Raw genomic sequence first — 23,281 nt, forward strand, 5'->3', positions numbered from 1 at the left:
TGAGGCAGTGGCACAGGTCGCCCAGGGAAGCTGTGGCTGCCCCATCCCTGGAGATGTTCAAGGCCAGGTTGGATGGGCCTTGGGCAGCCTGCGCCAGTGGGATGTCCCTGCCCATGGCAGGGGGGTTGGAAATGGATGATCTTTAAGCTCTCTTCCAACCCAAACTATTCTATGATTCTATGATTCTGACCTTGCCCCAGCCCCCTCCCCCTTCTCTGTATATCAAAACTACATCACACCCTCCCTACCCGCAGGGGTCTGAAATCTGCTCTCCACAGCTGGAATAAGGCTTCATGCTTTAAACTACGGCTTAAAACGAAGTTTGTCTGCAAGCAGCGTTTTCATAACGAATCCTCACCTAAGCACAGCTCCGCGTGCGTTGCCCCTGGGCTGCAGACACACACTCGCACCCCTTTGTGGAGCAGAAAGGAGCCTCAGGGCAGAGCAGGGAAGCAGCCGAGCCTGGGAGCGGGGCGGAGCACGGGGGGGGGGCTCTCCCCCGCGCGGCCGGCAGGGGGCGCTGCGAGCCGCCGCCGGGATACGGGCGCCCCCTGGCGGGGCCGCTGCGCCCGTGGGAAAGGGCGAGGGGAAGAGCCGGGCGCCGCTCCGCTCCGCCGCAGCCCCGCGCGGGGCCTCCAAAGGACGCGGAATAACAGCGGTTATTCGCAACGCGCAGGAAAACGATGGAGTTGGTCAGGATTGGGGCGGTGAGTGGCACGCACGGCGGGAATTCAGAAATTGAGGTTCAAAAGAAAAACCCTTTAGTTTTGGGGATGGGAGTTAGTTGTTCAGGGGATGATGTTTTGTTTGAGTTTTGATTTTGTGGTTTTTCTGGGGTTTCTTTTTGGTGGTTTTTTTTTGTTTGTTTGTTTGGTTTTGTTTGTTTGGGGTTTTTTTGGGTTTTTTTTTTTTGAGGAAAACCCTCCTGAAAATAAAAAATTTGTAAGAATCACGAACTCACTACCAAAACGTGGCAGACTTTCTGGAAGACTGAGCGCTGGTATTTAGCCAGAGGCTGCGTAGGAGATTCACCTTCTGAACTCCCTCTACACCTTTGCTAATGTCCATTTGTCAGTGTACAACTTTTTAGCCTGCAAAATCACACCCTGGTGTGATTCTCTGGATTCTCTGGTACCTTTCTGATGTTGTGTCCCAGCTCTTCCTAACAGAACTTAAAGCCACATCCGTAACACAGGGGATACTAAAGTCAACCACAGAAACTCAGTTTAACCCAGTGGGATGTTCAGAAGATTCAAGACAACCATACAACCCTAAATACTGTATATACCATGGGAAACACTTTGCGTTCTATTAACACAGAAGGAAAGTGGGCAAGTTTTACTAATGACTTCTACAAACTCTTACATGGTCTCTTGGCTCTTACCTGTCAGTACTGGAAAATTGCAAAACTAAAGATACAAATTAAAGACTTCCTACCCAGAAGCAATCCAACAACTACCTTGGATTTCATTCTTTTACACCCAATAATGAGTTACTGTCAGTATCTAAGCCACTACACACCATAGTCATGTTCGGGTACATTCTATGAACTAAAAGATTATAACAATGTTGAGGGTATATAAGCAGTGGTCAGAAAATAAAGCAAAAAAAAAGTTTATGTATTAGAAGACCTTACTTGAAGTTTGCATCTTTGCTGTGCTTCAGCTTCTGCTGTTGTGCTACAAGTCACTTAATCTTTTTTCCATTCAGAAAAACTACTCTCCTCACTACTGTGCCAAAGATAGCAGTGTAGAGCGTACCATGTAGAGAGGTGTCACTTCTTCTCCCAAGTGACAGGTGATAGGACAAGGGGGCGCTGCGCCGGGGAGGTTGAGATTGGACATTAGGAAAAAATTTTCACTGCAGGGGTCATCAGGCACTGGCACAGCTGCCCAGGGAGATGGTGGAGTCACCATCCCTAGAAGTATTTAAAAACAGGTAGATGAGGTACTTAAGGATATGGCTTAGTGGCACATAGGTGTGGTTGGCCTCTATGATCTTGAAGATTTTTTCCAACCTGGTGATTCTATCATCCTATGAAAAAGATCACTCACAGGCTGTCCATTAGAAGAATTTCCAGCAGTGTGTGAGAACATGAGGGGTTACATGAGATACTGTGATCCATAGAAGGGCTGCACCCAGAGATGGTGCTGGATGATCTCAACGGTGACCAAGATGAGGAGGTGGCAAAGAACTGCAAAAATGCCAGTGCCATGCCATATTCAACAAAAAAGCCAGCAGAACTGGCCAGGAAACTACAGGCTGATCAGTCTAAGTTTGGTCCCTGGGAAAGTCCCAGAGCAAGACCTCTGCAAGAGGAAAAACATTACAGTCTGTCTAAGCAGACAGTTTAGATGGGTAAAAATTCATTAAATCTGGCCTAGATGCAGCCATTAATGGCTCATACTCTAATTACAGTGACAAAATACTGAAGTCTTTGGGGCCCAACCTGTGACCTGCACTGCTTAACAACATTCAGTGACCTGGAAGGAGACACTCTTGTCAAGTCTGCAGATGATGCTGAACTGAGGGGAACAACTGATGCACTGGGGGCAGGGTTGCCATCCAGATGGATCTGGGCAGGGTGGAAGAACTGGTTGTCATGCAGCCTGGACAAATGTAGACCCCCCAGGCAGTAGTCCAGGTTAGACGCTACTTACCTGGGCAGCAGTTCTGCAGTAAAGTCCTTGGGGCCCTGGCAAACAGCAAGATGCACAGGAGCCACCCTGGGGCTGGCATCAGCCAAGGTCAGCAGCAATCAGCGCTACACTAGCACAGCCACAACCAGGAGATGGAAGGAAGGGATGATCCCCCTTGACTCAGCACTTATTGGACTACACTAGATAACGTTTGGAGTCCCCTGTTTCGGTCTCCTCAGTCTAGCACACTGACAAACTGAAACAAAGCAAGTTCACACCAGAGGAAAAAAGGGAACGTTTCTCCCTATGGGGACAACGCAGCAGCGGTCTGTGTTCTTAAGAAGTTTTCAAGCCAGATTGCATAACGCTCTGAGACACATGGTCTGACCATACTGACTGTGCTTCAAGCAGGAAGTCAGAATAGTGATTTCCAAGGTTCCCTACAACTACAACTGCGGCACAACACTGTTTACAGTGCTGCCAAGCTTCAATGCAAAACCTAGACCAAGTTTTTCTTTTACAATTATCTTACCTGTTAACAGGTGACCAGAATCCTACAAAAAATCCAGTCTGCAAGTTGACGACACCTTTGCAAAGCCACTGTCACGGAAGAATGACATGTGAAGTTTCCAAAAATCTAATTTGGATCCACAAGCCTGCATGGTATCATCTTCCACTCTTTTGGAGACTGGCGAGGAGGGGCCTTCCTAAGTACTATCACACTGCCTATTACACAAGCACAGAGAGAGCTGCATGCTCTTCAAGCAGGTAATAAAATAACAACGAAACAAAGCTACATGCATCAGAGCTCAGTGCTGCAGTCAGTATAAAATATAAATTCAAGAAAGTCAGTACTGGGCACAAAACAGATAGGTTTTTTTTGGAACTAAACTTAAATTCATTCTTTCAAACATTTGGCCAAAAAAAATCAGTTCCATAGATCACAGAACTTATCACAGGCAGGGTACAAAGACCTGCATTCACCTGTATCAGAAAAAACATGAACCAGATGTGCTGCTGGCGCACAGAGTGATAACAGAGCCTCTGTGTTACCAAACATAATTGCCAATGCAGCAGCAAGAGGTACATCACAACTCCTGAAAAACAACACAGGACACATGAGAGTTTCCTCAAACCACCCAACTCATTAGCAGAGCCCTGATGTTTGCTTTTAAAAAGGTCTGCTTTGTGTAGTCCTCATGCCAGGGATTACTGAACTTCAGTAATGGAGGACTTGATTCTTGTATAAGTAAACTGATTAAAACTTAGTGGCATGTACAAAGTTCTTTGGATGAGAAGTGGCATATGAAACAGCTGTTAATCCTCCAATCTCCTTAGGAGGAAGGGAAGGTTCAGAGGGAGTGCAGTCAGCTAACAAGTATGCTCTACAGCAGTCAGACAAGAGGACGCGAGAAACAGTAGTTTCTGAGACGGCTGTAAGTTATAAAAGTCTCATATTTTAAAGAGCAAATGGAAGGGACTGCATAAATACCATCCCTAGAGAGCAACTTTGAAAACCCCAATCCAGCATTTCAAAAACAGACAAATCCTCAACAGGTTGAGGAAGGCTCACAAGGAGGAACGACTACTGCCAAACTCGTTTAATTACTGACAACTAAAAGTAGATTTATTTAGGTTTACCAGTTATTGGGCATTATATTCCCAACCCACACTTACAGCAGTTACAAAGATTCCCAATGTTTGGACGGCCCACCATCTCATCTGATTATTGACCTTGAGACTTTGCAGCGTCCAGCATGCAGAAGCAGAGCAACAGTAACTGACTGGTCCCTCTTGGGAGTCATCATCTTGAGCTCCATCTATGCCAAGGCACAGTATCTAACTTACATCCATCACAGCTTGGGCAAAAACAGACGTTACTTGGAAAATGAGTGCTAGGGGAGGAAATACGAAACAAAATTTAGTGTTTCACCTTCCTGTTCTTCAACTAGACAGACTCTATCTACACATTTATTTAAAATTCTGCTCAACTAAATTAGTAACTACAAAAACACTGCAAGAAGTCAAGATGTTAAGCCTCAGCAGAAGGCTGTCTTCCTCCATTGCTGCACACTGTCTACATACTTCCCTGTTTTTCCTGTTGTACTGTCAGCTATGTGGCCCATACTAAAAGATCCTAAGAGCCACTCTGTACAAAGTTATCTTTTGCCAATGGAAAGATAATACTAGATGGAGGGGAGGGGGGGAAGATTTGAACAAATATGTACAACTATCACATACAGTGTCAAGATCTATTTATCTGTTTTCCCTTCCCTTACTCTATTTTCTTCCTTCTCTGTTTCTTTGCTAGTTACAATAAGTTTTCAGGTACTCTAAATACACTAATGAAGAACTCCATCTGTGCATGTGTTGAAAGAGCCTTATATATGGCAATACTTGAAGAGTACAAGTCGTAATGTACTCTGCAATGTTAACAAAAATCCTAAAATTCCACCCTGAGGAAATGCTAAGATGAAGAGAAGCATAACATGATGGATACTGGTTGAAGGAAACCTGCATTTCCCATTTTTCTTCCTCCTATCCATTCCCTACCATTCTCTCCGTGCCTACTCCCATCCAACAGCACTGAAGGAGAAGATCAAGCAACTATTTACTGTATTTTATTATCTACTATTATATACTTTGTGTGCAGTCTTTAATTTATCGCTTCTCTGCAGCTGCAAGATTGCATCAGGAAGAAACCTGTTCTCTGGCTGGGTTACCATGACCTTCAGGGTACAACCTGGCCTGCGTTCTTCACCAACAAAAGTTGGAGATGGTAAGGCCTCATTTCAGGTTGTCAAAACAGTGATCCAATCCAGTTCTTCTCTGGATAGGAACAAAATTCCATGTGCATGACCCACTCTTTCCAAGCCCAGCTTTTCCACTACAGTCAAACAGTGGGAGAATGAGAATTTTCTATGTTCTTTATTGTTATATGTTCTGTTTTACTCTCTTTTCTCCAGAAGTTTCAACAAAGTATTTTCTTACATTCCCTCAGAAGATGAATACGTGCAACAGCACAAATCATTTATACAGCACCAACATTTGCATACAAATCCTGAGCAGAGTAAATGAGCAAAGTTAGTGAATAAAGATTTTAAAATGGTTTGCTGCCACACTGCTGCATTTTGGCATCATGTCATTATTTTGACCAAGGTCTGCATTTCTGGCCTTTGCTGAACTCTCTGCACACTATACTATGCTGAACAGTGCCAGCAGATCTGCTGGTGTCATAAACAGTAATTTCAGATTTGAAGTAACAAATAAACATCTCTGGTAATGATATCAACTTGTCCTCCTGAAGTTTTTCAACAGTAAAGACAACTGCAGTGCAACAATATTTGACTCTCACAGGACAAATCACGGCAAATTCATCTGTCATACAAACCTGTTGACTCTGAAACAATGTTTATTGCAGAAATTTAAACAAGGCAAGGGGTTTTCTCATTACAAGCAGAAGACCGCCAGCTTGGTAAACATAATTTTACTAATCTTCAGCCACAGAGTGGCTGTGTTAGAACACGTACACATTGCAAAGACAGAGATACCAATTTTGAGATACCAAACATGAGATGCTGGAACATGGTTAAGAGAAGAACTAGTCACTGCTACAGCCGCGCATACAGAGAACGGATGACATGGTCTATGATGCCAAGTGTTCTGGGGAAAAGAAAAAATGAATTCTGGAGGGGAAAAAATTAGTAAGAGTCTGAAACTGGACACTAAGTTATTACATAGTTTAGACTTCAGCTACTCCATGTTGTGCTTTATAAATGATGAAATTGTACAACAATGATCAAAGAAAATTCAGCATTTGTGAATTACCCAGACACAGTAGCCATAACTGTCAGAGAAAGACCCATGAAAGCATGGTCAAGGTGGATATTCAGAAAGCATTCTACAGAATTCTTCAAACAATCACAAAATACAAGCGGTCATGACACAAAAAGAAAAGCTTTGTATGGACAAGTAATTGGTTAAATGGCAAGAAACAGAGGGTATGAGTAAATGGTCAATTCCTGTAATGGAGGGAGGCCACTTGCAAATTTTCTCAAGAATCTGTGATGGACCTGCTGTGGCAAAGGTAAGCAGTGAGCACCATCCAGTTATTCTGAACAGTACAGACTAAAGGTTCAAGGAGGGACACTGTGAGACTGACTGGACAACAGAATGGCAACTGACATTTAACAAATAGTGATCTACATGGAGGGGGAAAAAAACTGCACTCTGCAACGAGATTTGGGATTATGATAGGCCTATGACATCAGAGGTTTGGGCCTTGAGGGCTCTCAAAAAAATACATCAAATGTTAGAAGTAAGGACAGGAACATCATTGCGCTGTTGTATAAATCTATGTTTCAATCTAACCATGTTCATACCTAACACTGCATTTTTTTATTCTCATCTCAAAAGGGCAACAGAACTCAAAAAGGTTCCTAAAAGGGCAAAAAGGATGATCAAAATATGGTATAGCTTTTCGTTCAAGAAGCAGTCTAAGCTATCTTAGGTTTTTCATTCTGGAAAAGAGAATTCTGGAGAGGCCTAAGAAATTTACAAAGCTTTAAGTAGATTCCAGAAGGTGGCGGTACCAAGTTACTGCACACTGTCTCTTCCACTACAAGAATTAAGACTCGTTGAATTAAGCTTATTGCAGATAGCTTTAAAAGCACAAGTAGTGGTTCAACATATTAGTAGCAGCTCACCTGCAGAACCATGAGCTCACTGCCAAACAAGGCTGTGGATTCTGCCTGACTTCACAAAGAAGCTGGACATACTCAGAGATTAAAATCTACTGATGTTAACAAGGACATAAACCACAACTAACTCCAAAACCACCTATGCTTAAAAGAGTTGGAAACCTGTAGGATGTCAGGTAATAGCACATTCATTTCTCCCATTCCTACTGCTCCACAGTCTTTTGTTTGTGGCTCTTGTAAAACACATTGCTGGTCAAGAGACATACTTGGACTGACCCAATATGGACATTTTTGTATTCTAATTCTGCTTTCATTCAAATAGCAGAAAAAAACATGAGGCAACAACACCTAACTCTGTTTTTCTCCACAATTGTTAACAGCAGATAATTAAATTACCACCACCCATCTTGTGCAATGAATGACTCATGGGACCTCTGTGGAAAGGAAAAAGGAAAACAAAGCAATGCAAGTAATTAAGGACTAGACCAAAACATACATGCAACTCAGAAGGCAAATTAGCTAGGACGAACTTGCTTGTACATTTCCCAATCTATGATAACTTTGCTTCATCTCTGTATAGCTCCTGTTGTACAACTCCTGCTTATAAAACAGCATAGATAAGTTTCCGTAGATAAGTTTCTGGAAGAGTCTGATATACAGGTCTTCTGACGGAGAATGCCATTCACACAGCAGAATCAATAGCATGAAATATGAAATATGTGAATAATCTCACCGGCTTCCCTGGAAACAGACAACTGAGTAAGCCATCACAGTCAGTGCTTTAAGCTAAAACAGCTGATCTTTTACTCAAGCAGATACAGGAGCAATCAAAATATATTCTAGCAGCTAAGCTGTTCAGCCATACCTCTTCCAACCACTCCAGGCAGATCAAAGGTGCACATGACCATAGCTCTAAGTGTTATTTAGCAAGAAGAAATTGGGTGTCAGCACATTGACATGAAAGTGTTTTATCATCAGTACTGGATTACATCTCTGTCAGTTACAATGACACTGCTGTAAAAGTTATTCTGTATGTTCTGTGTTGGAGCATAACCAGAAACTGATGGCTAATTATGTGTCAAAACTGGGCAAGTTTACCAGTAGATGCATCTGTCAAAGGGGAGGCAAGATAATTTGTTTTAATCCTGGGTTCTTCCCTTGGACAGAACTTTCAGAAGAGAGTAGAAAATGGCAAACACATCTCAGTAAGTATGCATAGAGTACAGTATCACAGAAGCTGCTTGTTTTCAGGGACAGACATCAAGGGATTTTGTTTTAGTAGGAAGAGCAAAACAGCAATGCTATAAAAGTTTCTATGCCTGATGGTGGCTGCTTATAGAAAACACACAAAGAAAGTTGGAGTTGGAATCTCTTTCTAGATTATATTGTGAAAACCTGAGGTTTAATGTCTTCTCTAAAAGCATTAGCTGTTCTGTGCAAATATTCAGAAAGATTTTTAAATTGTCAGGCTTTTTTGTTTTTTAAAGAGAGCTGGAGGTATTGGATTTTCAAAGCATTTTTAGAGGAGAGATGGAAAAGAACTCTGTCATACTTTAGGTAAGCAAACAAGAGTTATTTATCTAACTGCATCACTATCACATTTTTGGCATCACTGTCTACTTTTTGCTAAAGAAAAGAAAGGGCTAGTAAGCTTTACCCAGTGACAGCAGTCCATTTTCCTGAACTGTCATAGCTTTGTAACTTGTCAGTATGCATGTCAGGCTAACAACCTTGAAATATGTTGGTAAGTTACACACACAAACCCATGGTTTTGGCCTTAACTTGTAGTTATTGCGTTCAGTGTGCATTCATGCTGCACTTGGTCATTTACTTCAAAATCACTAAAACACAAAGCATTTGTTTTCCAAGTGGGTATGGATTTCTCTTTTGGAGCCCAGCTAATCCATTCTCTTTTTAATTACAAATACCAAGTTTGGGGGTTTCATTAGCTTTCTGCATTGAACTGGCATCTAGGAAATCTTTGTATACAGTTTAGACAAAATTGATTTACAACTAACTAAACTGGTTTACATATCAAGACTATCTCAGGCCATGATTTTAGAACACTCAGTTCAATGTCATCTACAACAGCCCATTTTCTGCAGTGAATTACAGTTTTCAAATAGTATATTCGTATCACCACTTATGCCATAGTCTGTTCAGCTTCTGTATACCTATTCAGTGTCTGATGAAAGACAAAACAGCATTTTAATATTAATTTTTATGCCCAGAGTCTGTCAGTCAATAGATTCAATGATATCAAGCAATATTTAAAACATACATAATTCACAATAGCTACTGAAGTATGTATATTATCCAGGAAACAACTACCTTCCTTTTGCCAGCAACAGTTCAGCCACTTCAGACTAAAGGAGTGAACTTCTACACCTACAGGTTGCTACTTGCCGTTAAAGACAAGGTAACTAACATTGGTAATGCAAGCTCTCACGAGACAGCACAAAGAACAGAGGATACTATTTGAAGACAGACATGTACAAAAGACCAAATGAGACTGCAATTTTTTTTTCGAAAAACACCAGTAAAAGTTTGAGTAGAACAGGTAATCTTTGCTTCTTTTAAATTCTCCTTTTCTTCTTTTAAATTTCTGGAAAAGGCCTGTAGACATTAGGAAAAAGATATGAATGACACATTTAATACCTGAATGTCCACTTGAAAATTAAGGGCATAGAAGGACCACACGGTCTCCTAGTATCCCAATCTGAAACTCCTGGAAGGAAGAGGGTAATCACAAGCATTTCTGACACAGGACATCAAAAGTTTATAATCACTCTCCCAAATTTTGCAGAATTGCTCTCAGTAATTATACATTAAACCACACAGACTGCCAGTAGTAATCTCTTCTGAGTTAATAAGCAAAGTCTGCTTTGCAATTGTAGTGTGTGAAGCCACCGGTCAACACCCGTGTGGTACAGAAGCATCTAATCTTCATGCAATAGCTCTATGGATGTGGTTTTTGTGACCAGTGATGCAGCACACAGTAAGCAGCAAGACAACTGAAGCAGACAGTCATTTAACAATATACAGTATGAAACAGTCAAATTAGCAATGCGCAAGCATTAGCCAAAACAAGGACTGAAGCTCAGGCAGAAAAACATATCTTGTTCAGCTAAGTAATGTGCTTACAAGTATCATCACTGCTTCTGGTAGTAGTTTTCCAAAGTGCAATTACGCCACAGCAGAAGATGGAAATGATCAACAGAGTATTCAACACATTAACTTTTAAGTCATTAATTTTACTCGAACTTTACCATAAAACAGACCCCAAGACTTCAGCCATCAGGAGACTCAGTCAAATGCCACAAACTGAGAAAGACAGTGAGAGGGTATCATCAACACCCAAACTCCACATTTAGGACTCACAGGAGATAAAATACGCTGTCCAGTGGGTGAACTGCCTCCCAGCATACCGCAAATGAAAACAGCAACACACCCCGGACAGTCTGAGCTTGACAAAAACATCTTCTTGATATCAGATCTACCAGACAAGTTAACTCCAGTCACGTGAACCAGAGACCAGGCAAGCATCTAAGATCACCTCACCACTGCTGCCCACCATTTCTCACGTTCCTTCCAATGCTTCAGAAAAGGATATAATAAAACTAACCACTTGTTCATCACAAGAAAAAGTGTCTTTCCCAAATCCCACACATGATCAGATAAACTGCTGAAACAGAGATTTTCTCCCCTCTCTGCCTCCTTTAGTAGGGGAAAAAAAACCCAACACAGATAATTACTAAAAGTCACAAGGAACTTTTAGGAGACAGTAGCTTAAGATAAAGCCTCACAACTCGGGGGCTAGACAAGTAACTGGCTTAAATGTAGGACCATGAAAAGAAAAAAAACTAAAAAGAAAGACGGAGAGAGGAGGAGAACAGTAGGAACCTATATAAGAACTGCTGCTAACATATTGCAGATCCTGCATTTGAGTAATCATTAAATTTGTAGCAATAAAAAAAAACTACAGAAAAGGCACAAGAAGGAGGAGCGCACACTGCATGCATACACCTCTGGGTCTCAGAACCCTCCATAGAATTCCTCATATATACACAACAGAGGTGCAGTAATGCAGAATCATTTCTATCTACAGACAAAACAGCCTAGCTCGAGTATCACGAGAGACATTTAGAAACAGTTTAAGAAGTAGAAGGCTGAAATATATTATGTCATCAAAGCAAGAGACTGAGCGAAGCAGAAGCTGAGCCATGGACATGCAAAAATAAATACATAAATCACTAACACCAAGCAAAGCAGATGTAGAAAGCAAAGTACAAGGTCCCTACTAACTCTGACAGAAAAGGCGATCTTGGCCTTCCTCAGTGATTCAGATATTCATATGAAAGAGACAGGCGTTATAAACTAGTCCTGACTAGATGGAAAAACACTTTTGCTGAGACAAGATGGTCCATAGGAAAAGGAACTAGACAGAAAATCAGCAAACCTCTATAGTTAGCAAAGAGCAACACTACTGTGAGAATGAGCTCAAATTTAAACAGGAAAGGCAAATGGATGGAAAAAGAAACATTTCAGAGAAAAGCTGGTTTACTTTACAGAATAAGAGAATATGAAGTTTATAGAAGAATACAAAAGAATATAAAATATACAAAGTCTATGGTGTGGTAACACCACCCCAAAGTGAGGAACAATTTGATACAAACTATTCTGGTGACAAAACATGCAAACAAAACAAAGAAGCAAGCAACCAAAAAAACCACCAAGCCCAAATTCATGCCCAGTGTGTTTTAAGTCTGAAGACATCCCAGTGATTCAAAACTAGCCTGTCTGAAAAATAGATAAAAACACTATCAACAAGATTGATAAGCATTTCTCTCCAGCCTTCACACAAAGGTATTTCCCAGCTCCCTGTGACAGCTAATCTTAGGTTTTACTCTTTCCTTCAGGTTACATCAACCATGATTTACCTTCGAGGTAGGACAGCTTCCCCAAGACAAAGATTAAACGAACAGTCTAGCATATAGCCAAAACTAGAAGTGGTTTCACATTTAGCCACTGCCCTTAAATCTCTGTCTATGGAAACAAGAGTATTCCCCTGGCAGCATGCAATTCTATGCAGAATGCGCATGTCAGCAAGACAAATTAGTTACATGAAACAGACCACAGAAAAGCTACTGAGCAAGTACATTTGAACAAAACAAAAATAAATAGCTTTAAAGTTATAAAGTTGTATCTATTACAATAGCAGGCATGCAATTTTGTGGTCAGTAGACTTGTGTTCACCTGCAGGATAGGAATGCTCTAAAAAGACAGACTCTTTACAGTCGTTTTATTAAACAGTATGTACTAAAAGTCTCTGCTCCAGTACTTGATTACATTCTTGCTCAACCGTTATGAATATTTTATGAAATGTTAAGAAAAAATCTTAAATTCTTATTAAGAAAAATGCATTTAAAACCCACCAAATTAAAAGAAAAATCAACACATTACTGTTAACACAGGGAAATTACAACACCTGGGATTAAGAGCTTTTTAATTTTATCTTTGTTAAAACTGTATGAATTCATTTCAAGCCGGAAACAAATGAAAGAACTTTATGAAAGGAAACTACATTTCTCAACATACAAGAAACTGTGTGTGAGAAAGCTCCAGCAAAATAAGTTTTTGTTGAATTATTATTTATATCTACATCCTGTTTAGCCATTTAGGAAAAAAGTTTAGTTCATGTTTTGTAGACTCCTTTGTGTAAAGCTTTAAAAAGGCTTCTGCTAAAAGAGGGAGGGCCCCGGTACTTGTATCCTCCAATTCACACTGTGCAGCAACTCAGAACCTTCAAGCTAGATTTCCCCAACAAAAATAAAGCCATCCTTATCGTTTCCTCATGAAGCAGTTGGTTTTAATCTTTAAACAAAGAATTTAAACAAAGAAATATTAGGGGGGATGTTGAACTGCAGAAAAAGAATAGCCATGTTATCATTTATAGGTCTATGTAACTTCATCAAAATATTGACTGAGCCAAAAACAAGCTTTGCCAGAGAAGGCTATGTTCCTCAACCAACAGCTCTGCCCAAGTGTTTTTCTATGGCTTTCCACACATTCCTAAGATTCAAACCCTTTGAAAGAGGTAGGACTGGGAACAAAGACTGCTTAAGGAACCTTTTCTGGCTTAACTACAGCAGCACTGCGTTGAAACATAATTAAGGTTCACTTGTGTTTTGGATACCTACCTAGTTGAAGTGGCAGGCTACCTCAAGAAGTTGTGGCTCACGTTCAGGTGCTCTGCATCTTCAAGGTAGTTATCCAAGCATACACTCTAATGCTACCTTAATAAGATTTTCCAGCATACACATGGCACAGTCTCTCGCAATTAGTTTTTAGATCTTTCAGAGCCTGAAGCAAACTTAACTACCCAAGTTAGTTTTCAGTTAAAATACATGCTTCCCCTTTACACATACATTTATGAAAGCACAGTTGGGTTCCTGTCAAAGAAGAAAGAGTCCGGCTAAAGCAGGGGAAGAGATGAAAAGCACGAGTGGAACCCTCTCATCCATGCACAGTGAGCACAGAAGCCAACAGTCAGCACTGAAATAAATTAACAAGCACAGATGTCTCTGTCTACCCGCATAAAAGTCTTCCAGTGGTAGTACAGATTGACTCTTGTTTCCTACAGCTTGAGGACACAAACTATTAAAGCTGACTGCTTCTATTTCACACCACATTCTGATAACACTAGATAAGGAGCCAAAATGAATACAAAGCATTTTTACAACACAGAAGGTACTCCAGACAGTCATCAGCTACAAGCTAGCATATGACCTCGTTGGCCCCATTTGTAATTGCTTTTAATTTTATTAGTGTTGGCTAACCAAGTAGAAGATTATATACTAGAATGATCCTATATTTCACAAGAAATACAGAATCACAGAGCAGTAGGGGTTGGAAGGGATCTCTGAAGATCATCTAGTCCAAGGTTTTTTCCTTAAGATGAAACTTCCTGTGCTCCCATTTGTGCCCACTACCCCTTGTCCTGTGGCTGGGCACCACTAAAAAGTGTGGCCCAATCCTCCTGACACCCAGCCTTTAGATAACTATAAGCATTTAAGTGTCCTGTCTCAGTCTTATCTTCTCCAGGCTAAACAGACTGAGCTCACTCAGCCATTCCCTGAGAGAGAGATGCTCCAGTTCTCTGATCATCTTTATGGCCCTCCGCCCATGGCTCTCCAGTACTTCCTTGTCTTCCTCGAACAGGGGAGCCCAGAACTAGAGGCAGTATTCCAGATGAGGTCTTAGTAGGCTGGAGTAGAGGGGAAGAATAACATCCCTCAGCCTGCTGGCCACACTTCATAATGCACCCCAGGATACCATTTGACTTCTTGGCCAGGAAGGCACGTTGCTGGCTCAGAGTTAAATTATTGTCCACCAGGACTCCCAGATGCTTCTCCACAGAGCTGCTTTCCAGCACATCAACCCCTAACCTGTACCAGTGCATGGAGTTGTTCCTCCCCAGGTGCAGGATTCTACACTTGCCTTTGTTGGACTTCATTAGGTTCCTCTCCACCCAACTGTCTAGCCTGTCCACTTCTTGCTGAATGGCAGCACAACCTTCCAGTGGATGAGCCACTCCTCCCAGTTTTGTATCACCAGAAAACTTGTTGAGGGTGCACCCTGTTCCCTCATCCATGTCATTGATGACTACGTTGAACAAGCCTGGGCCCAGTCCTGACGCCTGGGAAACACTGGTGGCCACAGGCTTCCAACTAGACTCTATGGTGCCAATGACAACCCTACGAGCTCTGCTCCAGCCAGCTCTCAACCCACCTTACTGACCACTTCTTCACTCTCCTGTACAATTTGAAGTACAACTCATACACTATATTTCTGTAAAGAGGACAAAACAAGCCTTATATACCAGGACAGAGGAGAGGGAAAAAAAGTACTGGTTCAAAAAAAACATGCCAAGTGCAACCAACCACCAAAAATACCAAATCACAACTTCTAAGACCTCACTCCACAGAAAACATGGGGTCTCAATGTCATGATCACTGTAAAGGATATTGCATTTTATTAAACCACCATTCTGAAGTATGTGTTCTGCTTTTTAGGCTTTTTTTAAAAAAAACATGAATTATACTAAGTTCCTAAAACATAACATTTTCTTTGACATTTACAGAGCTATTTCTCAGACAAAAATTACATAAAGCAATCTACTCAAATTAATAGGTAGTTGTCTCACATGACACCAAACAAAAGCAGCTAACACTTACTTAGGCTTTCTTTTAAATAAAGGTGCAACTCAAAATAAAATAATATATAAAATAATAAATATATAACAACACAATCTATCTCTGTTTTAATTCTGCAGCAGAGGAACTAGCCCAAAACCAAATTATTTACAAACGTTGCTCAAAAACACACCAGTCGAAGTTTATTGTTTGGAAATTAGTTTTCATTCATGTGGTTTTCATTTTTCTGGGTTTGGTTTTACTCTATTTTGAGCGTTCATTCCACACTTCCAGTGAGGGAAGGAGAGGGGGAGAGGGGAGGGATGGGCAGGGAAGACATTATTTTCTGAACAACTTACTGCATCTTCCTTTTGCTCCTGAACTTCATTCCACTTTGGGTTGTTTGTTGGGATCTGTTTTAAACAAGGGAATTAACATTCATTTTCCTGCAAAATGCAGCCCTCAAACATTAACACCACCACATAAAACAGTTTGGAACTGCTGCTTAGAGCCTGTAGACAGGCATTTCAAAGTCAGGAGATGCTAAAACCAGCTGCACAGTCTCTTGTCTCGTAAACATACTAACCAGCTGGATTTGATGTCACTCAGCTTTGCCATTTTGACAGTGACAGCACCGAAACTCATGTATCACTATCTGCCCCTTCGGCTCACAGGGGCAATCCAAAAATCGGTAAAGGAAATAAAGAAACTGTCCTCCAAGAAAAATTCTAAACTTCTAATAGAAGTTTAAAATTCTATTTCAAATGTAGTTGGTAAGTAGGACTCCATCCTTAAATTACAAAGTGAGAAACTCTAGAAAACTGACAAAAATTTTGTAATCTAATGTTATCTCAACATTAAATTAAGTTCTGAAAGATAGCAAGAACTGTCTGAAGATCAAGCAACATGTGGAGCATGACCTCTAAAATCAATGCAAGACTTTTCACTAGAAAACCACTTATATTTCTATATACCCAGGAAGTGTAGCTGAAAGTTTTCCTATCACAGTCAGAACCTGCAAATGACATCAATTTCATGGTTTCCAACAGTATCACCATTAAAGATGCTTAACCTGTAAGTAACACAGACCTATCTACTTCACACATGTTAAAATATCCATTTTATCTGCTGGTTTATCTAATTCACTAGTTTATCTAAAAAACTTTTTGACTGCCATTCCTCAAATTTATTACAGAACAACTCAGTATTACTGAAAGCTGAAGCATAATTTGAAATTCTGAGGAAGATCTAATTTAACTTATCCATCAACATACACAGCTATGCGTTCAAGAAAAATCTGTCTCTTGGAAACACTCACATTTTCATAATTTTGGCATTCTGAGGGTGATATCTGGTTCTTTGTGCACATTCTATAGCTACTGAAGGTATCTGAAAATTTAAAATAAACATTATACTTCATTTATTATACAAACATAAGTCAGACAGAAAAGATACAGATTTCATTACAAATTATATACCCCAATGAATATAAACCAATTTAATATTTACCTTCAACTGGATTGTTGATCTCTAAAAGCTATGAAAAACTTCTTAAAGAAGTGCCTTTTGCATGAACTCCGAAGCAAAAAAACCACAGTGGCAGAGAAACTTTTTAGACTACGGATTGGTCTAAACAGAAACTTGCAGATAAAAGTAAGTAGAAAAGTGTTCACCCTAATTGGTTTGAAATCTGTACTTTGTTTACTCTTTCAAACGCAGCAACACATTTGTTTTGTTTTATATGAAGTAAGAAACATCTGAACAAACACCAGTAATTTAAATTTACATTTTAATCACCATAACCATATTAATGCTTATGCATTAGAAGTTGATTAACCTCACCCTCTCCTATTTAAGCGACACAACATACTCTCACTGAAAGCCCCGTGAGTCTTGCCTCTTTCTAAAAGCTTAATCAAACAAGAAATAGTTCTACTAGACTGTAAATGCAACCAGGTAGATTGTCCTGAATCAGTTCACAAGAGAGTAAGTGTTAACAGCCAGTTGTTGGCCTTTGGTGCCATGCAAGCAGAATGTGAACCAAACTTACAATTTGTTCAAATTTACCAGTTTTCAGCTATAGACAGAAACAACATTACATTCTTTACAAACCACATATATTGACTCAACCCTCTAAAAATATTTTCAGGTTTTAAGTAGCAAATTCTTCATTGTTAAACCAGAAATAGAATGGTTTCTCTCTGTAAAAGTAGCAAACAACTGCACTGAAGTTAAGTGGTCTGTAGCTAATACAAGAGGTTAAGGCCTGAAGTCTAATTTCATAACAATTCAAGTTAACCAAACATTACCCGATGATGGAAGCATTTGCAATGCTTTTCTGTTCAAAGTACACTATTCTTCAGGATGGAATCCTGTCACTATTAAAATCACCTCTTCCCAACTGCTCTGTAGAAGAACTGCTGAGTTCCAACTCCTAAGACTCTTAATACAGAGGAAAGAAAAAACATTGAATACGTTTAATGGTTTCACTCACTGTTCTAGGAACATCCAGGTATATTTATCTTGTTTCTATTGTATAATAAAATGAAGTGCAAACATTAGTGAAGCTTCTCTTCTAAGAGTCTTTCCAGTTATCCTTGACGGAGGAGTGCCTACGCAATAAATGATCCTCATCAAGCAATTTATCGTGCTCAGAATGAAAATAATAAGCTCCTCCTGACACCTGTTTTATTGAAGTAAAGTAAGGCAAAAGAACAAAGCAGAGCTCAGCATCTATGAATTGTACCTGCCCCACAAATAATTCCTAACTCTGGTTGTACCTTTGGAGTTCTGTACAGAGTGACCCAGATATTAATTTACAGCTGAATAATTACATGACAAACAATTTTCAAACAAAGGACGAGACTTTTCTCTGTATTTGCTATGTGTAAGACAAAGAAAAGCTTAACCGTAGCAAGAGAGATTAACAAGAGATTTAGCTGAGATCTTAGAAAAACAATGTTTACAGGAGTATGGCTAGCTCAGGAAGTGATTGCTATAGGAGATTACAGAATCTGCTGGGTTTTTTACAGAACCAGTCTGGTCAGAGCTGGTTTAGCCATTGCTTATCCTCCTTCTGAGCCAGGGATGAACTAGATGACTCTCATTGCTTTCAGCATTATTATGATTCTTCTGTGTGAACACGTAAAACAGAATCATTTGTGCATCAAGACAGACTCCCCGTTTCTGAGGCTTCTTATACTTCACCAAATCACACCATGAAATCTTGCATCAGAAACACATTGGTCCATTAATCCATCTGTCCATAAAGCACTTTTCTCAATTAAGGAGACATTTCAACCTTAACAAACCTAGACTAGTCACTGAAAAGACCTTTACAGAAAGGTATCCAAATAACTCTTTGGTATCCCAGAAAACTCTCTTTTCTACGCACTCTCTTTTCAATTCTCCACCGAATACTTTTTCCTTATTAAGAGCAGAAAACTTTCCTCGCAGCAGATATGATAAGCAGGCAATACACACACTGAAATATAAAATGATTCTTTTTAGCAAAAATATGCTAGTGATGAAGGGAAGAGGAGACCAAAAATAGAAAAGGCTCAGTCCTGGTCATATACAATATCAGAGTTAGCATCTATGGAATAGAAATGGTTACCTAATTAGAACCCTATCCTAAGAGAAAAAAAAGATGTCAGACTACCTGGCATCCATGCCTCACCTAAAGAAACATCGAAAAGAAATCTTGAAAGTTGTCACAAAGGGGACAACATGAAACCAAATAGTATTCCTTCCAATATTATTCAAGGAATAGAGCAAATTACTGTCATCTTCCTTCCTCAGCAAAGTTTCCTACACTGCAGAACTTTGAAAGGGAAAATCCTAACTATCACAAAACATGACACAAAACAAGCCTATATTTTCTAAATCTTGAGCTAGAATTTGCAAACAGACTTGCAACCACAGCACATTTTTTTTCTAATGATGTTCTAATTTCAACAGTAAAATCTGCAGAAGGCTACTGTCACAATTCAAGTGCCCAAGTGTAAACTGCACCATGCACTGTGATTCAGAACCCAAGATCTTGTCTAGAACTTGATGTGGAATCTCAGTAAATTGTTTGCATTTTACAGCTCAGTTTACCATGCTGGGAAAAAAAATAGCTTTTGTCCTCATCAGGAAGTTTGAAAGTTGAGCGGCTAGCTGCAAGATTCAGGAATACAGGCAAACAGAATAATAAAACCATCATGTAGAACAGTTTAACAGGCATTTCCAAATTCATTCAGATTTCATACTTAACCAAAAAGCTTTATTCACATTCTCCATCTGAATCTGATTTATCATCCACTAGATTATTTTCAGAGGGTGATAGCTTTTATAAGATGAATTCAAGTTTCAGGAGAACACAAGACCTAAAACCTCAGTTTTTTTTATTGTGGTTTTCTTGCTCCCCAGTGCTAGAGCCTCACATTTCCACTGGCTCTGCACAGCTCATTCCACCACAACTCTTCTTTTTCATATAAATTTTAATCTTCTTATTCATTGGGTATTTGGGTTTAGAACTCCCTTTCATGATGCCCATGTTACTCATGCCCGCAAGGCTGAGGTCTGGTATTCAGGGTTCTCATGCTACTATAGCCTCCGCTTTTTAATCTGGTATGTCAAGGAGAGTATTTCCACACTTGATCCCTTTCATAGTTACCTTCTCGTTCAAAGTCAGATGAGATGTTACAGCAAAAAGCATTTTAGAACCCTTGAAACCAAGAGTTACTTCCCTAGTAACCAATGGCATGAGGCCAATGGCATGAGGTTTAACAAGGCCAAATGCTGAGTCCTGTACTTGGGGCACAACAAACCTACGCAGTGCTACAGACTAGAAGGAGTCTGGCTAGAAAGCTGCACGGAGGAGAAGGACTTGGGGGTGTTGGTTGACAGCCGACTGAACACGAGCCAGCAGTGTGCCCAGGGGGCCAAGAAGGCCAATGGCATCTTGGCTTGGATCAGAAACAGCATGGCCAGCAGGACCAGGGAGGTTATTCTCCCTATGTACTCGGCACTGGTGAGGCCACACCTCGAACACTGTGTTCAGTTCTGAGCCCCTCACCACAAGAAGGATGTTGAGGCTCTGGAGTGTGTCCAGAGAAGAGCAACGAAGCTGGTGAGGGGCTGGAGAACAAGTCTTACGAGGAGTGGCTGAGAGAGCTGGGGTTGTTTAGCCTGGAGAAGAGGAGGCTGAGGGGAAACCTTATTGCTCTCTACAACTACTCGGAAGGAAGTTGTGGAGAGGAGGGAGCTGGGCTCTTCTCCCAAGTGACAGGGGACAGGACAAGGGGGAATGGCCTCAAGCTCCACAAGGGGAGGTTCAGGCTGGACATCAGGAAAAAATTTCTCATGGAAAGGGTCACTGGGCACTGGCAGAGGCTGCCCAGGGAGGGGGTGGAGTCACCTTCCCTGGAGATGTTTAAGGGACCGGTGGATGAGGTGCTGAGGAGCATGGTTTAGGCAGTGTTAGGAATGGTTGGACTCGATGATCCAGTGGGTCCCTTCCAACCTGGTGATTCTACGATTCTCTAACATGCCACAACACGACCCAATCCTCTCTTTTTGTGGAATCATTCTCTTCCATAGCCAGTACATTCAAGCAGGGGACAAAAAGAACACACGGTTCCTAAGCAGCAAAGCAAGACCATTTAAAACACAAAATTTGATGCCAGTAATCAAAAGCCTTTGTCAAGTCTTACTCCACAGCCTCTTTCCTCTTAACCTTTGTCATTCTGGGACCTGTCTTCTAGAAAGACTGAACTTTTTAACAAATTCCACTTTGTCTTCCATGCATAGACGCAAGGTACACACAGTGCAGAACTAGCACTGTTTCCACTGCTGTGTTTGATACATTCCCCATCTCCCTGTAGCCTGTTGTTTGCTTGTCACAGTGGAGACTATGCTAGGAATTGATCAGAGTTTGAGCCTCCGCTGGCCATATAGGTATGACCCTACACAGAGGGTTTATTATTCAAGAGTACCTAACACAGAGAAATGCACTGGAATGTCTTCCATTTAATCTAAGACAACAAAGTTAAGTAACCAGATCTTCAAGAAATTACCTAACACAGGCCTAGCTGAGAAATAAAATCTCTCATGTTTTGGAAACGCATGCAGTTTCAAAATTAGGGGACAAAATAATCACCTTCCAGAATCTGAAGTGTATATTGTCTGACTACAGTACAGTGTAAACAGTGCTTAAAAAAGCCAGTAGTAATGGAATTTGAGGAAAAGAGACTTAAGCATACAATTTACCTCAATATGTTCCACCTGCACACATACCTTTCCACCAACACCACTCATACTAACAAACAACTGCAGATGTTAAAACACTCTCTGCCAAAGCCTGAGCAAATTAATAAATCAACATTAAGAAACAAGTCTGAAGTACAAGGGAAGTGAGCTGTACAGAACAAAAAGTCTTACTTTGTCAGTGGCAAGAAGTCTGATCTAACAGAGAAGGAACGGATGAAGTAGAATGACATCAGAGAGTGTGAAGAAAACAAACACAACATTTAAGGGAACAGTAACAGGACAGGAGTGCAGAAAATGGATAAAATAATGAATAACTGAAGTATGGAATAAAAGAGAAAAGATAATGATAAACATTAGCAGATTACACTGATGTAATTCTATTAGCAGCTGAACCAAAAAAACTTTTAACACGCAGAACCACAACTGGCTGATGTTCAAGAGCTTTGAGGATTTTTACTACCTTTGCTTCACAATGTACATGCAATTTACATTTTAATTCTATTATTCATTTAAAAGAATTATTTTTTATTTTTATAATTAAAGAGGCCACTCTGCAATTTCAAGAAAAAAGGATGCTCAGCAGAGGCCATCAGGAAAATTCCATGCCCACACAATCATCCCCTGCATCACTTGTGAAGTAGTTTATCTTTCATGCAGACCAGCCACTGAAGGGAAAACATGACATTTTGCCAGTATATTACACAACTGTTTTGCTGAAAGACAGCAACATTGAATATCAGGAATCCTGACCCCCAAGTGAAGATGCAAAACAGTGTTTATGTACTAGATAACTAACAACATAGCTTTGATAGATACAAACTGAACAGCAAGTTATTTGAACATAAAAGATTGAAGACTGTTGTTATGAGGATCTAGTCTTTTTTCCTAGTTCCATCTAAAGGCAACAATCTGTGGAACAACACTGCTGTTTTATAGAGCGGGAAGGGGCCATGGACAGCAGAGACTAGTTAGAAGGCACACAAACCAAGTTCATGATGTTCCTAGTTCAGGATAAAGCTCTGTTCCAGCCTGCAAATTTGTGAAACAGGCATTTCATTCTGACAAAGATTAACAGGCTAATTTGGCAAACCATACCTTTCCCAGTGAAATAAATTACTAATTGTCAGAGTCTGTAAGTAAGAGCTGTACGTACACCGTGTCAGGGAAGCAGTGCTGTCACAGCAGCACTGATTGACCAAGCAGCTGAACTCTTTGAGCTCTGGCCACAAAGAGAGACTGCTCAGCCAGTCAAAGGTAGTATACTTTAACCAATGAACACTGGAAAGCTACAGTAGGGAATTGTATTCTGATCCTCAGTACTGGACCAGCCTTGATGACCTCCCACTTCACCTGTCTTTACTTTCTCCGTTTAAAAAAAAAAAGTCATGATTCATAGTTAATTCCAGAGAAGTAGAAGGGAAAGTTTCATAGCAGAAAGATCCACTGTGTATCTAACATTCACATGCACAGAACACCACACACATTGGAATAT

General features: G+C 40.4%; 1 protein-coding gene and 1 long non-coding RNA gene across 4 annotated transcripts in view; one reads left to right on the top strand and one right to left on the bottom strand.

The window, feature by feature from the left end:
• Positions 1-23,281, bottom strand: part of ARL15 (ADP ribosylation factor like GTPase 15) — a 217,971-nt gene that overhangs the window by 174,569 nt on the left and 20,121 nt on the right. The window contains exon 1 of one of the 3 annotated variants that reach the window (XM_054053546.1): positions 16,853-16,918. The exons of the other annotated variants lie outside the window; for them this stretch is intronic. Within the exon in view, the coding sequence (XP_053909521.1) occupies positions 16,853-16,903 (51 nt within the window). The 5' untranslated portion in view covers positions 16,904-16,918. Of the gene's footprint in view, positions 1-16,852; positions 16,919-23,281 lie in introns of those variants that run through there. 3 annotated transcript variants of the gene reach the window in all.
• LOC128850335 (uncharacterized) lies at positions 576-9,996 on the top strand. Its single transcript, XR_008447650.1, has 3 exons — positions 576-707; positions 3,182-3,407; positions 5,318-9,996. It is a non-coding gene; the product is annotated as an uncharacterized LOC128850335 (long non-coding RNA).

This window comes from Cuculus canorus, chromosome Z (assembly GCF_017976375.1).
Source record: "Cuculus canorus isolate bCucCan1 chromosome Z, bCucCan1.pri, whole genome shotgun sequence".
Taxonomy (NCBI): domain Eukaryota; kingdom Metazoa; phylum Chordata; class Aves; order Cuculiformes; family Cuculidae; genus Cuculus; species Cuculus canorus.